At 53.2% G+C, this 14,251-nt stretch overlaps 3 protein-coding genes across 3 annotated transcripts; 1 reads left to right on the top strand and 2 right to left on the bottom strand.

The window, feature by feature from the left end:
* Positions 1 to 435: 435 nt before the first annotated feature.
* CD320 (CD320 molecule) lies at positions 436 to 6,357 on the bottom strand. The gene is given in 7 exon segments (XM_036314069.1): positions 436 to 868; positions 1,044 to 1,193; positions 1,485 to 1,718; positions 1,974 to 2,081; positions 4,548 to 4,685; positions 4,688 to 4,846; positions 6,336 to 6,357. Coding segments are annotated over 7 exon segments (939 nt in total). The 3' UTR covers positions 436 to 740.
* Positions 6,358 to 7,963: 1,606 nt separating this feature from the next.
* NDUFA7 (NADH:ubiquinone oxidoreductase subunit A7) lies at positions 7,964 to 13,140 on the bottom strand. Its single transcript, XM_036315389.1, has 4 exons — positions 13,031 to 13,140; positions 12,593 to 12,642; positions 9,424 to 9,573; positions 7,964 to 8,148 (listed from the first exon to the last, which is right to left on the bottom strand). Exons 1-4 carry the CDS (start codon positions 13,079 to 13,081, stop codon positions 8,058 to 8,060), a joined length of 342 nt encoding a protein of 113 aa, XP_036171282.1. The 5' UTR covers positions 13,082 to 13,140; the 3' UTR covers positions 7,964 to 8,057.
* On the top strand, positions 13,130 to 14,216 carry RPS28 (ribosomal protein S28). Its single transcript, XM_036315391.1, has 4 exons — positions 13,130 to 13,279; positions 13,366 to 13,413; positions 13,817 to 13,950; positions 14,139 to 14,216. Exons 1-3 carry the CDS (start codon positions 13,241 to 13,243, stop codon positions 13,937 to 13,939), a joined length of 210 nt encoding a protein of 69 aa, XP_036171284.1. The 5' UTR covers positions 13,130 to 13,240; the 3' UTR covers positions 13,940 to 13,950; positions 14,139 to 14,216.
* The last annotated feature ends 35 nt before the right edge of the window (positions 14,217 to 14,251 follow it).

Below are 14,251 nucleotides of genomic sequence, written 5' to 3'. Positions count from 1 at the left end.
CATTGATCAGCCACCTCCTGCATGTCCCCTACTGGGGATTGAGCCTGCAACCTGGGCATGTGCCAACTGGGAATCAAACCGTGATCTCCTGATTCATACGTCAATGCTCAACCTCTGAGCCACACCAGCCAAGGACAACGTGTCCTCTCCTGATCTGTTGGCCTCATCATACCTGGATAATAAAACCTACATTTTAAAATGCGTTGGAGCAGAAACCAGCCTCCATTTCAAAGAGGCAGCCATGATAGACAGGGATCCTCTGGACTCCAGGAGGCAATGCCCAAGCTCTGCTCTCCTTGAAGAAGCCCGTGGGTAATGCAGACTGCCCAACCGCCCCTGCTCTGGGTCCCAGGAAGCAAGAAGCAGAATGGCCACAGAGGTGGGCTGCTGCCCAGACTGCCCGGGCAGAGGGAGACAGAGGCCCAGAAGCAGGCAGATGATGCAAAATAACTTTAATCACCACCCTCAGACGGGGCAGGGCAGGAGCAGTGTCTATGCACAGGCCACCCTGGAGCGGCCTGGGGCCAACCCGAGGGGGGGCATGTTCCGATCCAGGCTCCCCACATTCAGGGGCTGGGTCAGGCACATCCAGTCTCCAGGGTCAAGTCCACAGGAACTCAGGTCTGCAGGACTATAGTCAGAAGAACCTACATCTGAGGCCTGGTGTGCCAGCAGCCACATGCATGTCCCCACAGCTGCCACACTCAGGGCCCCAGCAACATGATGGCAAGAGCTCATCCTCAGAGCGGTGAGGTCTTCCTCTCTGGCAGCAGTAGGGACTCCTTCATGACCACCAGCAGCCCTGGCGGGTACAGGAGCCGGGACAACACAAGTAGAGTGGCGGCAACCAAACCTGCACTTAGCACCACTGTGGGGAACAGAAAGATGGATTGAGTGAGGGAGTGCAAGGAGCCCCCACACCCACAAACATCCTAAAGCATGGGGACTGGGGTCTGCAGCCTGTCCCCTCCCCAAGCCCCAGCTCCTAGGAGCAGCTGCCCCAGGCCCAGGGAAGTAGAAGTGGGAGGGCCTATGCATCATACCAGCAGCTGCAATAATCCCATAGGCACTTCGATTTCCAGACTGGACTGAGTCCTGGTTCCTGTCAAAGGTGGCTGTGGCATTCCCGAAATAGGTGACACTCTCCAGGGTCACAGGGGTCACAGACATGCCTTCCTGGAGGGTCTCAGTTCCTGCAATAAATCCAGGCATTCATTAGCTGGGGAAGGGGTGTGTTGGGGTGTGAACAGGTGTTCCATGTGCCTGAGGGAGACCTTGAGGCTCATCCTCCATCCCAGACTGAGTGAGGTTGGTGAGCACTGGTGCTAGGAGTGACCTCTCACTGCCCCCACAGGTATGCAGACAAGAGCAAATGCACAAGCCCACACTCGCAGCCTGGTCACAAACGGAAGGTGTCAGACATCCTCCTCTAACGACCAGCCCTCCCCACTGCTACAACCATGATGAGGTCCCATGGCACATACCACAGCCAAGCTCATCACTGGAGTCAGGACAGTCTGGGTGGCCATCACAGAGCCAGGTATGTGGGATACAGGTGCTGCCCAGCAGGCAGTGGAGCTCCCCTGCCGGGCAGGGCTGGCGGCTACAGTTGAGAAGGATCTTGTCGATGCCATCGGGGCAGTCATCGATGCTGTCACAAGAGCAAAGGCTGCCCTCGGGCGGTGAGCACTGCCCATCCTGGGTGCACGGCTCTATCTCTGGAGTACAGAGTCAGTCAGGTCCCTAACGCCCCCACAACAGGGCCCAGGTACTCCCCACAGCCCATCCTCTTGCAAGCCTCCGGGTCCAAGACCACACTAACTCCACCTCCCTGTAAACTCACCTCTTCTCTTACAGCGCCCCCACCCACAGGCCCTATCCCACTGTGGCCCCTGAAAGCCACAGCCCTTCCACAAACATCACCTTCTGTGGCCCCATCCCTGCAAGCCCCACCCCAAGGTGCGACCACTCACTGCACTCCTCCTCATCGCTGCCATCAGGGCAGTCCTCTTCACCATCGCAATGCCAGAGGAGGGGCACATAGTGGCCGCTGATGCGGCACTGGAAGCCTGTGGGTGAGCCTGCAAGATGAACACAAGTGAGGCCTGGGAGGCCTGGGAGGCCTGGACCCTCTCCAGAAGTCTACTAGTCACAGGCTGCGAACACCAGGGGACAGGCCAGGTCCCAGGGCGCTGGAACTATATTGGTGGTCACCCTTTGCTGAGGACCCACTATATGTGGGGCTTGAAGCCAAAGAGTTCGCAGCCTCACCACAAGCCCTACTGGGCAGGTTCTACTGCGATCCCCATTCTAAAGAAAACGCTAAGGAGATGTAAGGCCAGAAGCAGCAGAACTGGTGGCAGAGTCAGGGCTGGAACCCAGGTCTCCCTGATACTGGAGTCATTACCAAGCTCCAAATGGTCAGATGGGCTCCCCAGGACTCTCTCCAAACCGCATGGTTAAACAGACTTGGGGAGGCGCCATCTCTGAACCTGCCCTGGATCAGGCCCATGGTCAGGGTCAGCAGGGTCCATGACATCCCACCTACTTAAGAAAGGGGTAAACGATCAGCTTAGTCACCAAGCTCTGTCATCTCAGCTCCTAAATTCCTCCAGATCTGACCACGTTTCTATCCTGAATGTGCTACCTCGCCAGGCCCCCAACCTCATCTCCATTTGGACACTGGAGGCCCCTCAGAGTCCCATCATTTGGTAACCCACTTCACCTGTCCTCTGCTCAAAGCCATCTCCTGGCCCACCAAGCCTCTCACAACCGAATCCTACCTCCTCCATGTGACCCACAAGGCCTAGCTCAGCCCTGAACCCTTCCTGGAACCTGGCTTCCTCCCACGTTTTCCTCTTCACAAAGCTCCCTCTGTCATGGCCTCCTCACTGCTTCACCAAGAAGCCTGGCTTGTTCCACCTCAGTGCCTTGTCTGTGCTGTTTCTTGGCCCAGTATGCCCTTTCCTCCCTCCACTCTGTACCTGGAGATTGCCTCCTCAGCCCTCAGATCTCAATCTATTTCCTGGGAGGGGTCTCCTGTCCCTCTCAGAGACTCCTGAGGTTCTGCATCCCACTTACAACAACCCTGACAGGGTTAAACTGACAGGGACTAGACTGGACACTCAGTGTGCCAGGACCATGACCTTGTGACCGAAAGCCCAGGGGGTGCCTGACAATAAGTGAACACAGGTCACACCCCGGTGAGATCTGAGCCTTCCTGGACCCCTGACAGCAGGGTTGGGCTGTATGCTGATCAGGAGGAGCACAAAAGGAACTGGAACCTGAGTTTGAGGGACAGAGCAAGAGAGAGACTTTCAGGGCTTCCTCCTAGATGTAGCAAGATGGGTGGCAAATCCCTGGCTTGGCCCCAGCCTAGCCCCATTTGATGCTGGTCCACTTGCCCCTTCCATTTTTACTCACAGGGGCCTGAGCCTCCAAACACCCCCCTCTCCACAGCTGGCTCCTCTGCAGCCCTCCAGGCCCAACGGCAGCTGTCGGCCACACAGTCCTTGGACTCGGTGAGGCGGGGAAGAGCTGTAGACAACCTGGAGCTGGCTTCCTTCCCTGCCCGTGGGGGACTGTCGGCATCCCGCCCGGCTTCCTCCCGGGCCTAGCCCGTCTTGGTCTGGACAAGCAACAACACCTCTCCCTGGCCTGCTGGAGTGTGTGTCCCCATGTAAAGTGGGCAGCAGAGCAGAGCTGACCCACCTCATTAGGTTGGGGGACCAGACCAGTGACTCCGCCCAGCCGTGGTTTTCTTACCTGTAAATGGGGCAGTTAGGAGTCCCTGCCTCAGTGTCCTGGGGAGACTGCTTGTATGTAAAGGTTTGGGACTTGGTTAACATGAGTCCTGCCTTCCTTAAGGAACCTTTAGCCTGGACAGGCAGGGACTTTGGGTTGAGGTAGAGGACCAGATCAGAGGGGAGCCCACGTGTGAACTGGAGCTCACAGCTGAAAGTCAGGGGCACCTTCGCACACACGGAGGCCACCCTAACCCTCCCAGCTGCCTCTGGGAACCTGAGACCGCCGCCAACATCACATCGGCCGGGGCCACGGGAGGGAGGCCTTTCGTTCTCTAAGGCTAGAGGAGAAAAGTGCAGAGATTGGGTGCGAGGATGGCCACCGAGGAAACAGCCACAAGGCCTCAGCTCAGGCGGGAGGGTTTGGAAGGCGCTGCTGCTGCTGCGGAAGGTACCAGGTACCAGGTGACCGGCCCCGCAGCGTTAGAGGTCGGACAACCAGGGCCTGCGGCGAGCCCGCGCTGGGCTGAAGGGCTGAAGGACGGACGGCTTGGAGGTAACAATGGGTGACGATAAAGCAGAGCAGGTGCGGGGTGTGAGCAGGGCCAGAGCACGGTAGTTAAAGGCAGGCAGTGAACTCTTCATTGGTGAGGACTCGCACAATTTCCCAGCTAAGAGTCAAGAGCCACATGCAGGAGGAGTGTCCGGACGGAGTGCGGCGCAGCCAATGGCGAGGCGGTGCCGGCAGGGACGAAGCTAGGCGGCTGGCCAGGCGGGCGCACGGGCAGCGCGGAGCTCACTCACCTATGGTCTGGGCCCGGGACCGGGTCGGGGCTGCCTCCAGGCCCAGCACGAAGCCGAGCAGCAGCTGCAGCGTCAGGCCCAGAGCCGCGGTCCGCTGCGCTCCTCCCAGTGCCATCCAACCGCTCAACGCGCCACCACGCCCGGCGCCCGCCCGCGCGGTCTGGCTCTGGAGGAGCTCAGATTCCCGCGCACGCGCGCACCCGCCGGGGGCGGGGCCGAGCACAGAGGTCTGGCCGCTAAGCCTACCGTAAATGTCCGAATGCGAGGGGACCCGCCATTTGACTCTTTCGCACTTTTTCCTGCGATAAGGTACAGCGAAAGGTACGGAGGGATGGAAACCAACTTGTTGACGTCTACTTACAACATGTAACGTTCGAGTACATGCCGCAGTGTATGTACTACCTATCGTATTTAATATGGCAACCACTCCCCTCAGACACGCCCCATCCTCGCCTTCTAACCTTTTGTGCACCTGACACCCTCTTTATTGTATTTCTTTCGTGCACCCGACACATTATATATTTACTTATTTTGGTTTAGTGTCTGATTCCCAACTGAAATGTCAGGCCTAGGAGCTCAGGAATGCTGTTCTTGCGTCCCCAGTGCCTACCACCTAGTGGGCTTTTAAAGATAAACATCCTGGCCCTAACCGGTTTGGCTCAGTGGATAGAGCGGCGGCCTGCGGACCCAAGGGTCTCAGGTTCAATTCCAGTCAAGGGCATGTACCTTGGTTGCGGGCACATCCCCACTAGGGAATGTGCAGGAGGCAGCTGATCGATGTTTCTAACTCTCTATCCCTCTCCTTTCCTCTCTGTAAAAAATCAGTAAAATATATTTGAAAAAATAAATATAAACATCATGGCTGGTGCCATTTGGGGGCTCAGCCCATCTGGTTATCTAGATGACCTAATAAACTTATAATTCCTTAAGAAAATAAATATAAACATCCTGTCCCTGGCACCTGGGTGCGCTCATGCTGTCTCATTTAGTCCTCATGTACCCAATAGGGAAGTATTATTCTTCACTTCTGGAACAAGATCTGTGAAGGCAATCCTTGGGTGTTCACTTCTCACACTCACCCAGAAGGCACATAACAAGCCTTCTGCAAGCTTTCTAGCATATCTGGTTTCTGTGTTCTCTTCTAGAAAATATTTTCACCTACAGCTCTGTCTTCAGAAGCAGCAAGTCCCACTGCCAGCAAGACCTCATCCAAGCAAATCCCTGTCCTTCAGCATTACGCCGGATATGCAAATATTGACCTCCCTGTTTCCTGTGAAGCTACACTATAGCATACAGATTTTCACAGAAAGGGTTCTATTTGCCAGTTGAGGGCACACTTCACTATTTGAAAATGTCAGAGGTTATAGCTGCTTTTGGAGTAGTTATACTTTCTGATAATAATCTCCCAGGGGAAATGGGTAAGAAGCAAAGATGCAAGGGTGCAGAAGCAGGTGGACTGGTAGCAAATAGGACTGGGGGTGGGGAGAGGAGAGGGGTAGGAGTGCCTGGCTTTAAAGGCTGTTGGAGGCTTGACAACAGTGGTGACCTCACAGGATCAAAGGAGCTGAGATCATGGATAGGAAGCATTCAGAACTGTACCTAGCACACAGAAAGAGCTCAGGTGTCAGACCTTCCCTATTTTACTCCCTTGCCAAATCTCAAGTCTGGGTCATAAAACTATTCTGAAACCTTCAATGGCGCATCTTGCCTGGGGTCTTCTGAAGCCCTCCGGGGTTGCCCTCCTTGTAGCTTCCACATACCCTGTTCAGCCTTCCTTTCCCTCCTGACCTTCCTGAATCTGATCTATCATTTACCCCAACCAAAACCCCACCTCCTCCAGGAAGTCTTCCCAGGTTTTTCAGCCTGTGGGGCTCCCTACCTCTAACGAGCTTTTAGCATTTGAGATGACCACACTGAGCCACTTATACCTCCTGCCTGGAACTGTGACCCTTTCCTGCTTCCTGCCTTGCTCTCCACTTCCACTCCCCTGGCACACAGCTGATCTTAAGCTTTGGAAAGGCTGTAGGGTTCTTTCATGGGGCAGCCATGCCACTCCCCCACTTGAGGTCACTGTGTTGCTCCCCGTCACTCCTGCAGCCAGACTGGGGCCACTTTGTCTTGGCTTTTACTCTCCTGCTCATTCCTCCACAGGTACAAGCCCCTTACTCCCCTTGGCTGACTCTGCCTCACCCCCTGTACCCCAACGCCCTGAGCAGAAAGGCTTCTGGCTCAGGGAGGCCTTTCCTCATCTGTCCTGGGTGAGCTTTACCTGTGAGCCACCTTGCTGTCCTCTGCCTTCCCTGCTGAGCTGCAAGGTGGTCAAAGTAAGGCAGGGGCCACAGTGGGAGGGTACCAGCCAATGTCCACATGAGCAATGGCTTGGGAAGCTCCTGAGAGAGGTAAGTGAGCAGTATGTCTTTGGCCCTGCTGTCTTCTCAGTCAGAGCCTCCCCAACCCCCACATGCCCTGGAATCCAGCCCACCACTCTCAGGGATAGAGCCAGGCCCTGGGAGAAGGGATGGGATATCTCTGGGCCCCTGTACCATGTCATCTATGTCTGTGACATCACCCTGGAGCCCGAGAACTACTATTCCTCTCTGTCCCTGGAGCACTGATAGAGTTAAGAGATTTGGCACCAACTTCACCCCAAAATCCAAGTAAACCCAGTGTCACTTTACTTTTTTAAAAATATATTTATTTTTTTTTTTTACAGAAAGGGAGAGGGATAGAGTTAGAAACATCGATGAGCTGCCTCCTGCACACCCCCTACTGGGGATGTGCCCGCAACCAAGGTACATGCCCTTAACCGCAATCGAACCTGGGACCTTTCAGTCTGCAGGCCGACGCTCTATCCACTGAGCCAAACCGGTTACGGCTTTATTTTTTTTTTAATATATTTTTTTATTGATTTTTTTTACAGAGAGAAAGTGAGAGGGATAGAGAGTTAGAAACATTGATGAGAGAGAAACATCAATCAGCAGTGTCACTTTAAAAGTAAAAATGGCCCAGCCGGCATGGCTCAGTGATTGAGTGTTGACCTATGAAACAGGTCACGGCATATAAGCATAACCAATGGACACAAGACACTGGGGGATAGGGGAGGCCAGGGGACTGCCAAGGGCGGGGGGGGAAAAAAGGACACATATGTAATACCCTTTGTAATACTTTAAGCAATACATAAATAAATAAATAAATAAATACATAAATAAAAACAAAAAAAACAGGTCACGGTTCAATTCCCGGTCAGGGCACATACCCAGGTTGTACACTTGTACACTTGGTCCCCAGTAGGGGGCATGCAGGAGGTAGCCAATCATCATCGATGTTTCTATCTCTCCCTTTCCTTTCTTCTCTGAAATCAATACACACACACACACACACACTTTTTTTTTTTTTAAGTAAAAATGAAGTGATACTAGAGAGCACAATATAATATATTTGTCATAAGTCAGGTCACGTTCTCCCAGAATGGAAGACAAGGAGGGCACAGTCAGGTGGCCCAGAGCAGTATCACAGATAAGGCTGGTCCTGGGACAGCTCCCACTTCTGTATGGGAGGAGCTGGTGTCACCGCCTTCTTCTCAGTGGCTGCCAAAGCTGAGCTGGAAGAGGAATGATATCTTACCATTTGCAACAACATGGATGGACCTGGGCTAGAAGGTATTAAGCTCAGTAAAATAAGTCAGACAGAGAAAGACAAGTACCATATGACCTCACTTATATGTGGAATCTAAAAAACAAACAATAAAAGGTACAAACTTCTATTTATAAAATAAGTAAGTCCTGGGGGTGTAATCTACAACATGGTGACTATCCTAGATAATAAAAGCCTAATATGCAAATTGTCCCCTCCACTGGGAGTTGGACTAGGGGACGGGACCGGCTGGCCAACCAACCACCCACGGCCCCTCCCACCAGCCAGCCCCACCCCTGATCCCCCCACCCTGATTGGAGGCAGGGCTGGCGGGACCCCATCCATGCACGAATTCGTGCACCAGGCCTCTAGTAGTTAATACTGTATTGTATATTAGAAAGTTGCTAAGAGAGAAGATGTTAAAAGTTCTCATTACAGCCCTAACTGGTTTGGCTCAGTGAATAGAGCGTTGACCTACAGACTGAAAGGTCCCAGGTTCAATTCAGGTCAAGGACATGTACTTTGGTTACGGGCACATCCCCAGTAGGAGGTGTGCAGGATGCAGCTGGTTGATGTTTCTAACTATCTCTCTCCTTCTCCCTCTCCCTTACTCTCTGTAAAAAAATCAATAAAATACAGTGGAGCCTTGACTTATGAGTTTAATTCATTCCGTGATGGAGCACATAACTCAAATTACTCTTATGTCAAATCTTAAAGTGAACGAGTGAGACATGTGATGCTGGGCTGATGTTGTGGCGTTCACTGTGACGTTCGCTGTGCCAACTAGCAGTGGGGAATTTGAAGCTGGCTCGTAACCCGAATTTTAGCTCACAACTCAAAGCAAAAAATCAGCCGAGAGACGGCTCGTATCTCGAATAACTCGTTAGTCGGGACACTCGTAAGTCAAGGCCCCACTGTATATATATTTTTAAAAAGTTCTCATTACAAAAAAAATTTGTAATTACGTAAAATGACGAACACTAACATTTGCAATCTATACAGATATCAAATCATTATACTGTACACCTGAAACTAAAGGACCCTGGAACTTTATCTGATTTGCAGGAAACCCACCCCTGCCTTCGGCCCTAACCCCTACACTGGGATAGGTGGGGATTAAATGCGTTTGCAGATGAAAAGCTCCTGGCCGCATGGTTCCAACACAGCTGACACTAGGTACATGGGACCTTGAAAAGCAGAAGCGAGAGAACAGGCTGGCTGTAGGAGTGTGTGGCATCCTCACCTTTCTGCTGGCTTGCCTGACACCAGCGCCTTCTGTGAGGACATGACAATGGAAGGTGGCGTGGCTTCCCTGCGGCCGTCACGAGTACAGTAGTAATTGTTGGAGAGCTTGTGGCTGGGGCCCACAGGGAGCTTGGGAGGAGGCTGAGTTCTGAGGAAAAAGGACATCAGCATTAAAGCAAAGCCACAGTGCTCTCACTGCCTGGCTGGGCAGGGCTGGTCACCTGTGTCACTGGGACAGGCTGCAGGCCAGGGGTATCCCTTGGTACACTGTCATGGAGGGACATGCCTGGAAAGGGTCCAGAGCTTAGAAGCAGGTGGCAGCCCAGGCTTTGGATGTGAGAGCTGAGTCTGCTCCATTGCAGGTCCCCTCCCTGCCCCAAATGGATGAATGACCTTTTGTGAAACCCATGGAAGGGGTAGGCCCAGTCTAAACACCTGGGACTGTTCCCACCCTCCCCATGACCCAGAGCTTGGCATCTGGCCTCACTTCTACCTGAAGATGCTCAGGAAATGAAGAAGCCAGGTTGTGAGGCTCTGCCCACTACCTATCCAGTAGTTAATTAGTAAAAGCTTGGGCAACAAGCTCCAAACATAGCTCATTCTGAGGGGCTTCCTTCCCAAAGGCCAGACTACACAACTAGGTTCCTGCTATTTCAGGAACCCTCTGGAGCAATGGTTGCCAACCAGTGGTCCGTGAGGTCCGAAAGGTTGGCGACCGCTGCTCTGGAGAACCCTGCTGGGATCAAGGCTTGTAACTCAAAGAGCACCTTGTATTCCAAGCCTCCCAGGCCTCTGCATTTCCTGTCACCTCATGGTGGCTGCAGCCAGAAAGGGGGGTGAACAGAGCTCTGTTCTGGGCCTGAGGTGAATTTACAAAGAAGCTGGAAGCCTGAAAAGGAAACCCTAACCTCAAGAGGAGCTTCCCTAGGAAATACAGCAGAGAGGGAGGGCAAAATGATAGGAAAAATCTTTTAAAACTGGGCTTTCATTCAACCATGTTTTTAAATAAACTTTTTGTCTGGTAATCATTTTGCCAGGATTTAAATTTTTTCTTAATACAAGTGATAGTCATTGTGTATTTTTTTTAAAATAAATACAGATAAATAAATTTTAAAAATTTAACATTCAAAATAATGTCCTGTGTGGAAGTTAGAATTTGCTCAGGCCCTGGAGTAGAGATGATCTCTGTAGGAATGGCCATAGTTTTCTGCAACCTAACACAGAAAAAATATAACCAGTGCTGGCCCTAGCTGCTGTGGCTCAGTGGATAGAGCGTCGGCCTACAGACTGAAAGGTCCTGGGTTCGATTCTGACCAATGATTCTCTCCATTGATGTTTCTTTCTTCCTCTTTATTTTTTTAAAATTGATTTCAGAGAGCAAGGGAGGAGAGGACGATAGAAACATCAATGATGAGAGAGAATCACTGATCGGCTGCCTCCTGCACTCCCCTCACTGGGGATTGAGCCCACAACCCGGGGATGTGCCCTGACTGGAAATCGAACGGTGACTTCCTGGTTCATACTGAGCCACGCGAGCCGGGCTCATAGATGTTTCTCTCTCTTCCTCTCCTTTCCTCTCTGAAATAAAAAAAAACCAAAAACACAGTGCTGAAAGGAAAATCCCAAATGGATCACTAGGGGGCGCCATTACCCTAAAGACACTGAAAATTTTACAAGTTTCCTCAATTAGCCCAAACCCTGGATGGAAAAGCAATTTAAACTTTTGATATTAGCAATTAATCACACCATTTAGGAATTTACATAAATTTGGTTACTTTAATGCTATTTTTTCTTCCTTCACAGCCAACCCTCCAAGACTGCCTTACCTTTGCCTGCCACTGACTTCATTTTATACCGCTATCCCCCTTTCCTACCTGTGTCTGTCACACTGGCCTCCTTCCTACTTCTGGCTCGGTTGGGCCTTACAGTCTTGGTGCTTACTGTTCTCTCTGCCCAGGTTTCTTCAATAATTATCCTTTGGCTCTTTCTCATCATTTAGGTCAGTGGTTCTCAACCTTGGCTGCACATTAGAATCACCTGGGAATCTTTTTAAAATCCTAATTTCTGGGCCTCGTCCTCCGGAATTTGTTTCTTTGTTATGGGGTGGGGCCACAACATTAGTAACAAAGAAACAGAATTTCCGGAGGATGAGGCCCAGAAATCAGGATTTTAAAAAGATTCCCAGGTGATTCTAATGTGCAGCCAAGGTTGAGAACCGCAGATTTAGGTGAATCAAATGTCAATCCCTGAAAAGAAACTTTTCCTGACCCACATGACCCAAGGTAGTAACCCTCCAGATTACTCTCATTTATCCTTGGAGCATTCCAGAATAACGGTTTTTTTTGCCTGCTGTGTTTTTTCTCTTCCTAGGATATGAAGGAATGAGGACCAGAACTTTCCTTGTTTGCACTGGTCTCCCCAAGGCTGAGGACACACAAGGGCTTGTAAGTACCAAGCATTTTTTGGACATCAATGAGTTGAAATCAAGACACGTCTGGGTTCAAGTCCCAGGCGTCACTTCCTAGCTTCTGAATGGCTTTAAGCAAATGATTTAGTCTCTCCACACCTCAGTTTTGTTTCCCCCCATCGATTGCTTGGGAATGATACCACCAGCAGGCAACTGAGGACTGCAAATCACAATGATCCCCAACCAGAATTCACGCCCAATCGGCTGTTTCCAAGAGCAAGTATACGGCATAGTCCGGCAAGTTTAAAAGCAAACGTGTCTTCACCTGTCAGGAAGCTAGAGGCAGGATTTTGGCCAGGGCTTCAGGGTCTAAAGCAGTGGTTCTCAACCTTCCTAATGCCGCGACCCTTTAATACAGCTCCTCATGTTGTGGTGACCCCCCACCATAAAATTATTTTGTTGCTACTTCATAACTGTAATTTTGCTACTGTTATGAATCGTAATGTAAATATCTGATATGCAGGATGTATTTTCATTGTTACAAATTGAACATAATTAAAGCATAGTGATTAATCACAAAAACAATATGTAATTATGTGTTTTCCGATGGTCTTAGGCAACCCCTGTGAAAGGGTCGTTCGACCCCAAAAGGGGTCGCGACCCACAGGTTGAGAACCGCTGGTCTAAAGGAACACGGTTTTGTTTTTGGTGGAAGGACAGAACAGGGCGGGGGCTTGAGCAGCGAGCGGGGCCTGCTCACCGCTTGGCGATCTCCTGGTAGCGCAGCTGCAGCTTCGCCTGCAGGTCTTGCTGTGGGAGGAGGAAAGGAAGGTCAGCCAGCAGGGCACGCCGGGAGGGGAGAGGGACGGCCAGGGACGGACATGAAGGGAAGGCGAGAGACGGGCCTGTGGAGACAGGGGTGTGGGCCCTGTGGAAGGGAAGGTCGGGCCGGCCCACCCGACCAAGGCTAACGCGGTCAGGAACTAGGGAGACGCAGGTCTCCGGCCAAAGGGGGGAGTGGAGGTGGGTGTGTCCCCGGCTCCGGCCTCACGGGGTCCCGGGCGGAGCGCGGGCCTGGCCCCGGGAGACCTTGGCACCGAGGCTGCCGGACCCAGGGCACAGGAGAGGGCCGGAGCGGCCCCGGGCGCACGGAGCGCGCAGCCCCACCCCCCCCCAGCGCGGCCCCCCGCCCGCGCACCCCGGAGGCCCAGTTCCGCAGCGACTGGATGAGCCGGGTGGCCGACGCCATCTCCCCTCCGCGCTGAAGGACGCCGGCAGCAGCGCTGCGGCGGGGGCTGTTGGGAAATATGTGTGTAATCTCGCGAGAGGGGGGGGGCGGGGCTAGGACGGCGTATAAAGACGCTCCCCCAAAGACGTGACTCCTTTCCGCCCGACTGTTGCCGCCATCATGGACACGAGTCGTGTGCAGCCTATCAAGCTAGCCCGGGTGAGCAGGGCGCCGGCGGGGCCGAAGGGAGGCCGGTGGGGTTGGGCTCCGGGCCCGGCGGTGCTGACCCAGCTTCTCTCCACCAGGTCACCAAGGTGCTGGGCAGGACCGGTTCCCAGGGACAGTGCACGCAGGTGAGGCGTGGGGACGCCCCGGGATCGGAACTGCCCCTCGTGGAATCCGAGAACCCTTTGTCCCAGGTTCCTGGAGGTCCAAACCCTTCCCCCCCCGAAAGCCCTGCCAGCGGGTCTGAGCTCCAGGCAACCTCTTCCTCTTGGCTCAGCGGGCTCAGCGGGCCCTGTGTGGCTTCACGCCCTGCCGAGTGTGGACCCGTCCGCAACGGGCCCAGAGCGGCAGCCTCCCCCCATGGTGGCAGCTTCTGGCGCTCGGGAGCTTTGTTCGCCAGTCTCCGCCTTTTTGGTTTTCCTCCCGGCCCAGACCTACCTGCCAGCGAGCCCCATCCCCCTTTCTGTTTCCCTGGGCCGGCCCCTTCACGCCCCCTAAATCTAGATCTGCCCACCCCCGTGGGTCCCGTAGGTCCGCGTGGAGTTCATGGACGACACGAGCCGCTCCATCATCCGCAACGTGAAAGGCCCTGTGCGCGAGGGCGACGTGCTCACTCTGCTGGAGTCGGAGCGAGAGGCTCGGAGGCTTCGATGAACTGGTGCCTGGTGAGTGCAGTACCGGGATGGGGGCACTGAGCCGGCCCGTGAACTCCCCCGGCTGGTGGAGGGCGGCTTTGGCAAGCCCTGGGTGAGGGCTCTTGGAGGAGGATGTAGAAACGGGCTGCAAGGCTGGGGAGGGAGTTTGCCAGTTGCTGGGAGGCCTGTCAGCATCTCATGCTTGTGTCTTTTTACAGGGTCCTGGCTGTCTGGGTGAACCACATAGCCCATGGGGAAGATGCTCCACTGTTAATAAAGCGTTTATGTAAATTCGGGTTCTTGTCTGGGGTCACTAGGCTTACAATACCTT

The sequence above is a fragment of the Myotis myotis genome, unplaced genomic scaffold (genome assembly GCF_014108235.1).
Source record: "Myotis myotis isolate mMyoMyo1 unplaced genomic scaffold, mMyoMyo1.p scaffold_m19_p_6, whole genome shotgun sequence".
Taxonomy (NCBI): domain Eukaryota; kingdom Metazoa; phylum Chordata; class Mammalia; order Chiroptera; family Vespertilionidae; genus Myotis; species Myotis myotis.
This window is presented reverse-complemented; position numbering and strand designations above follow the sequence as displayed.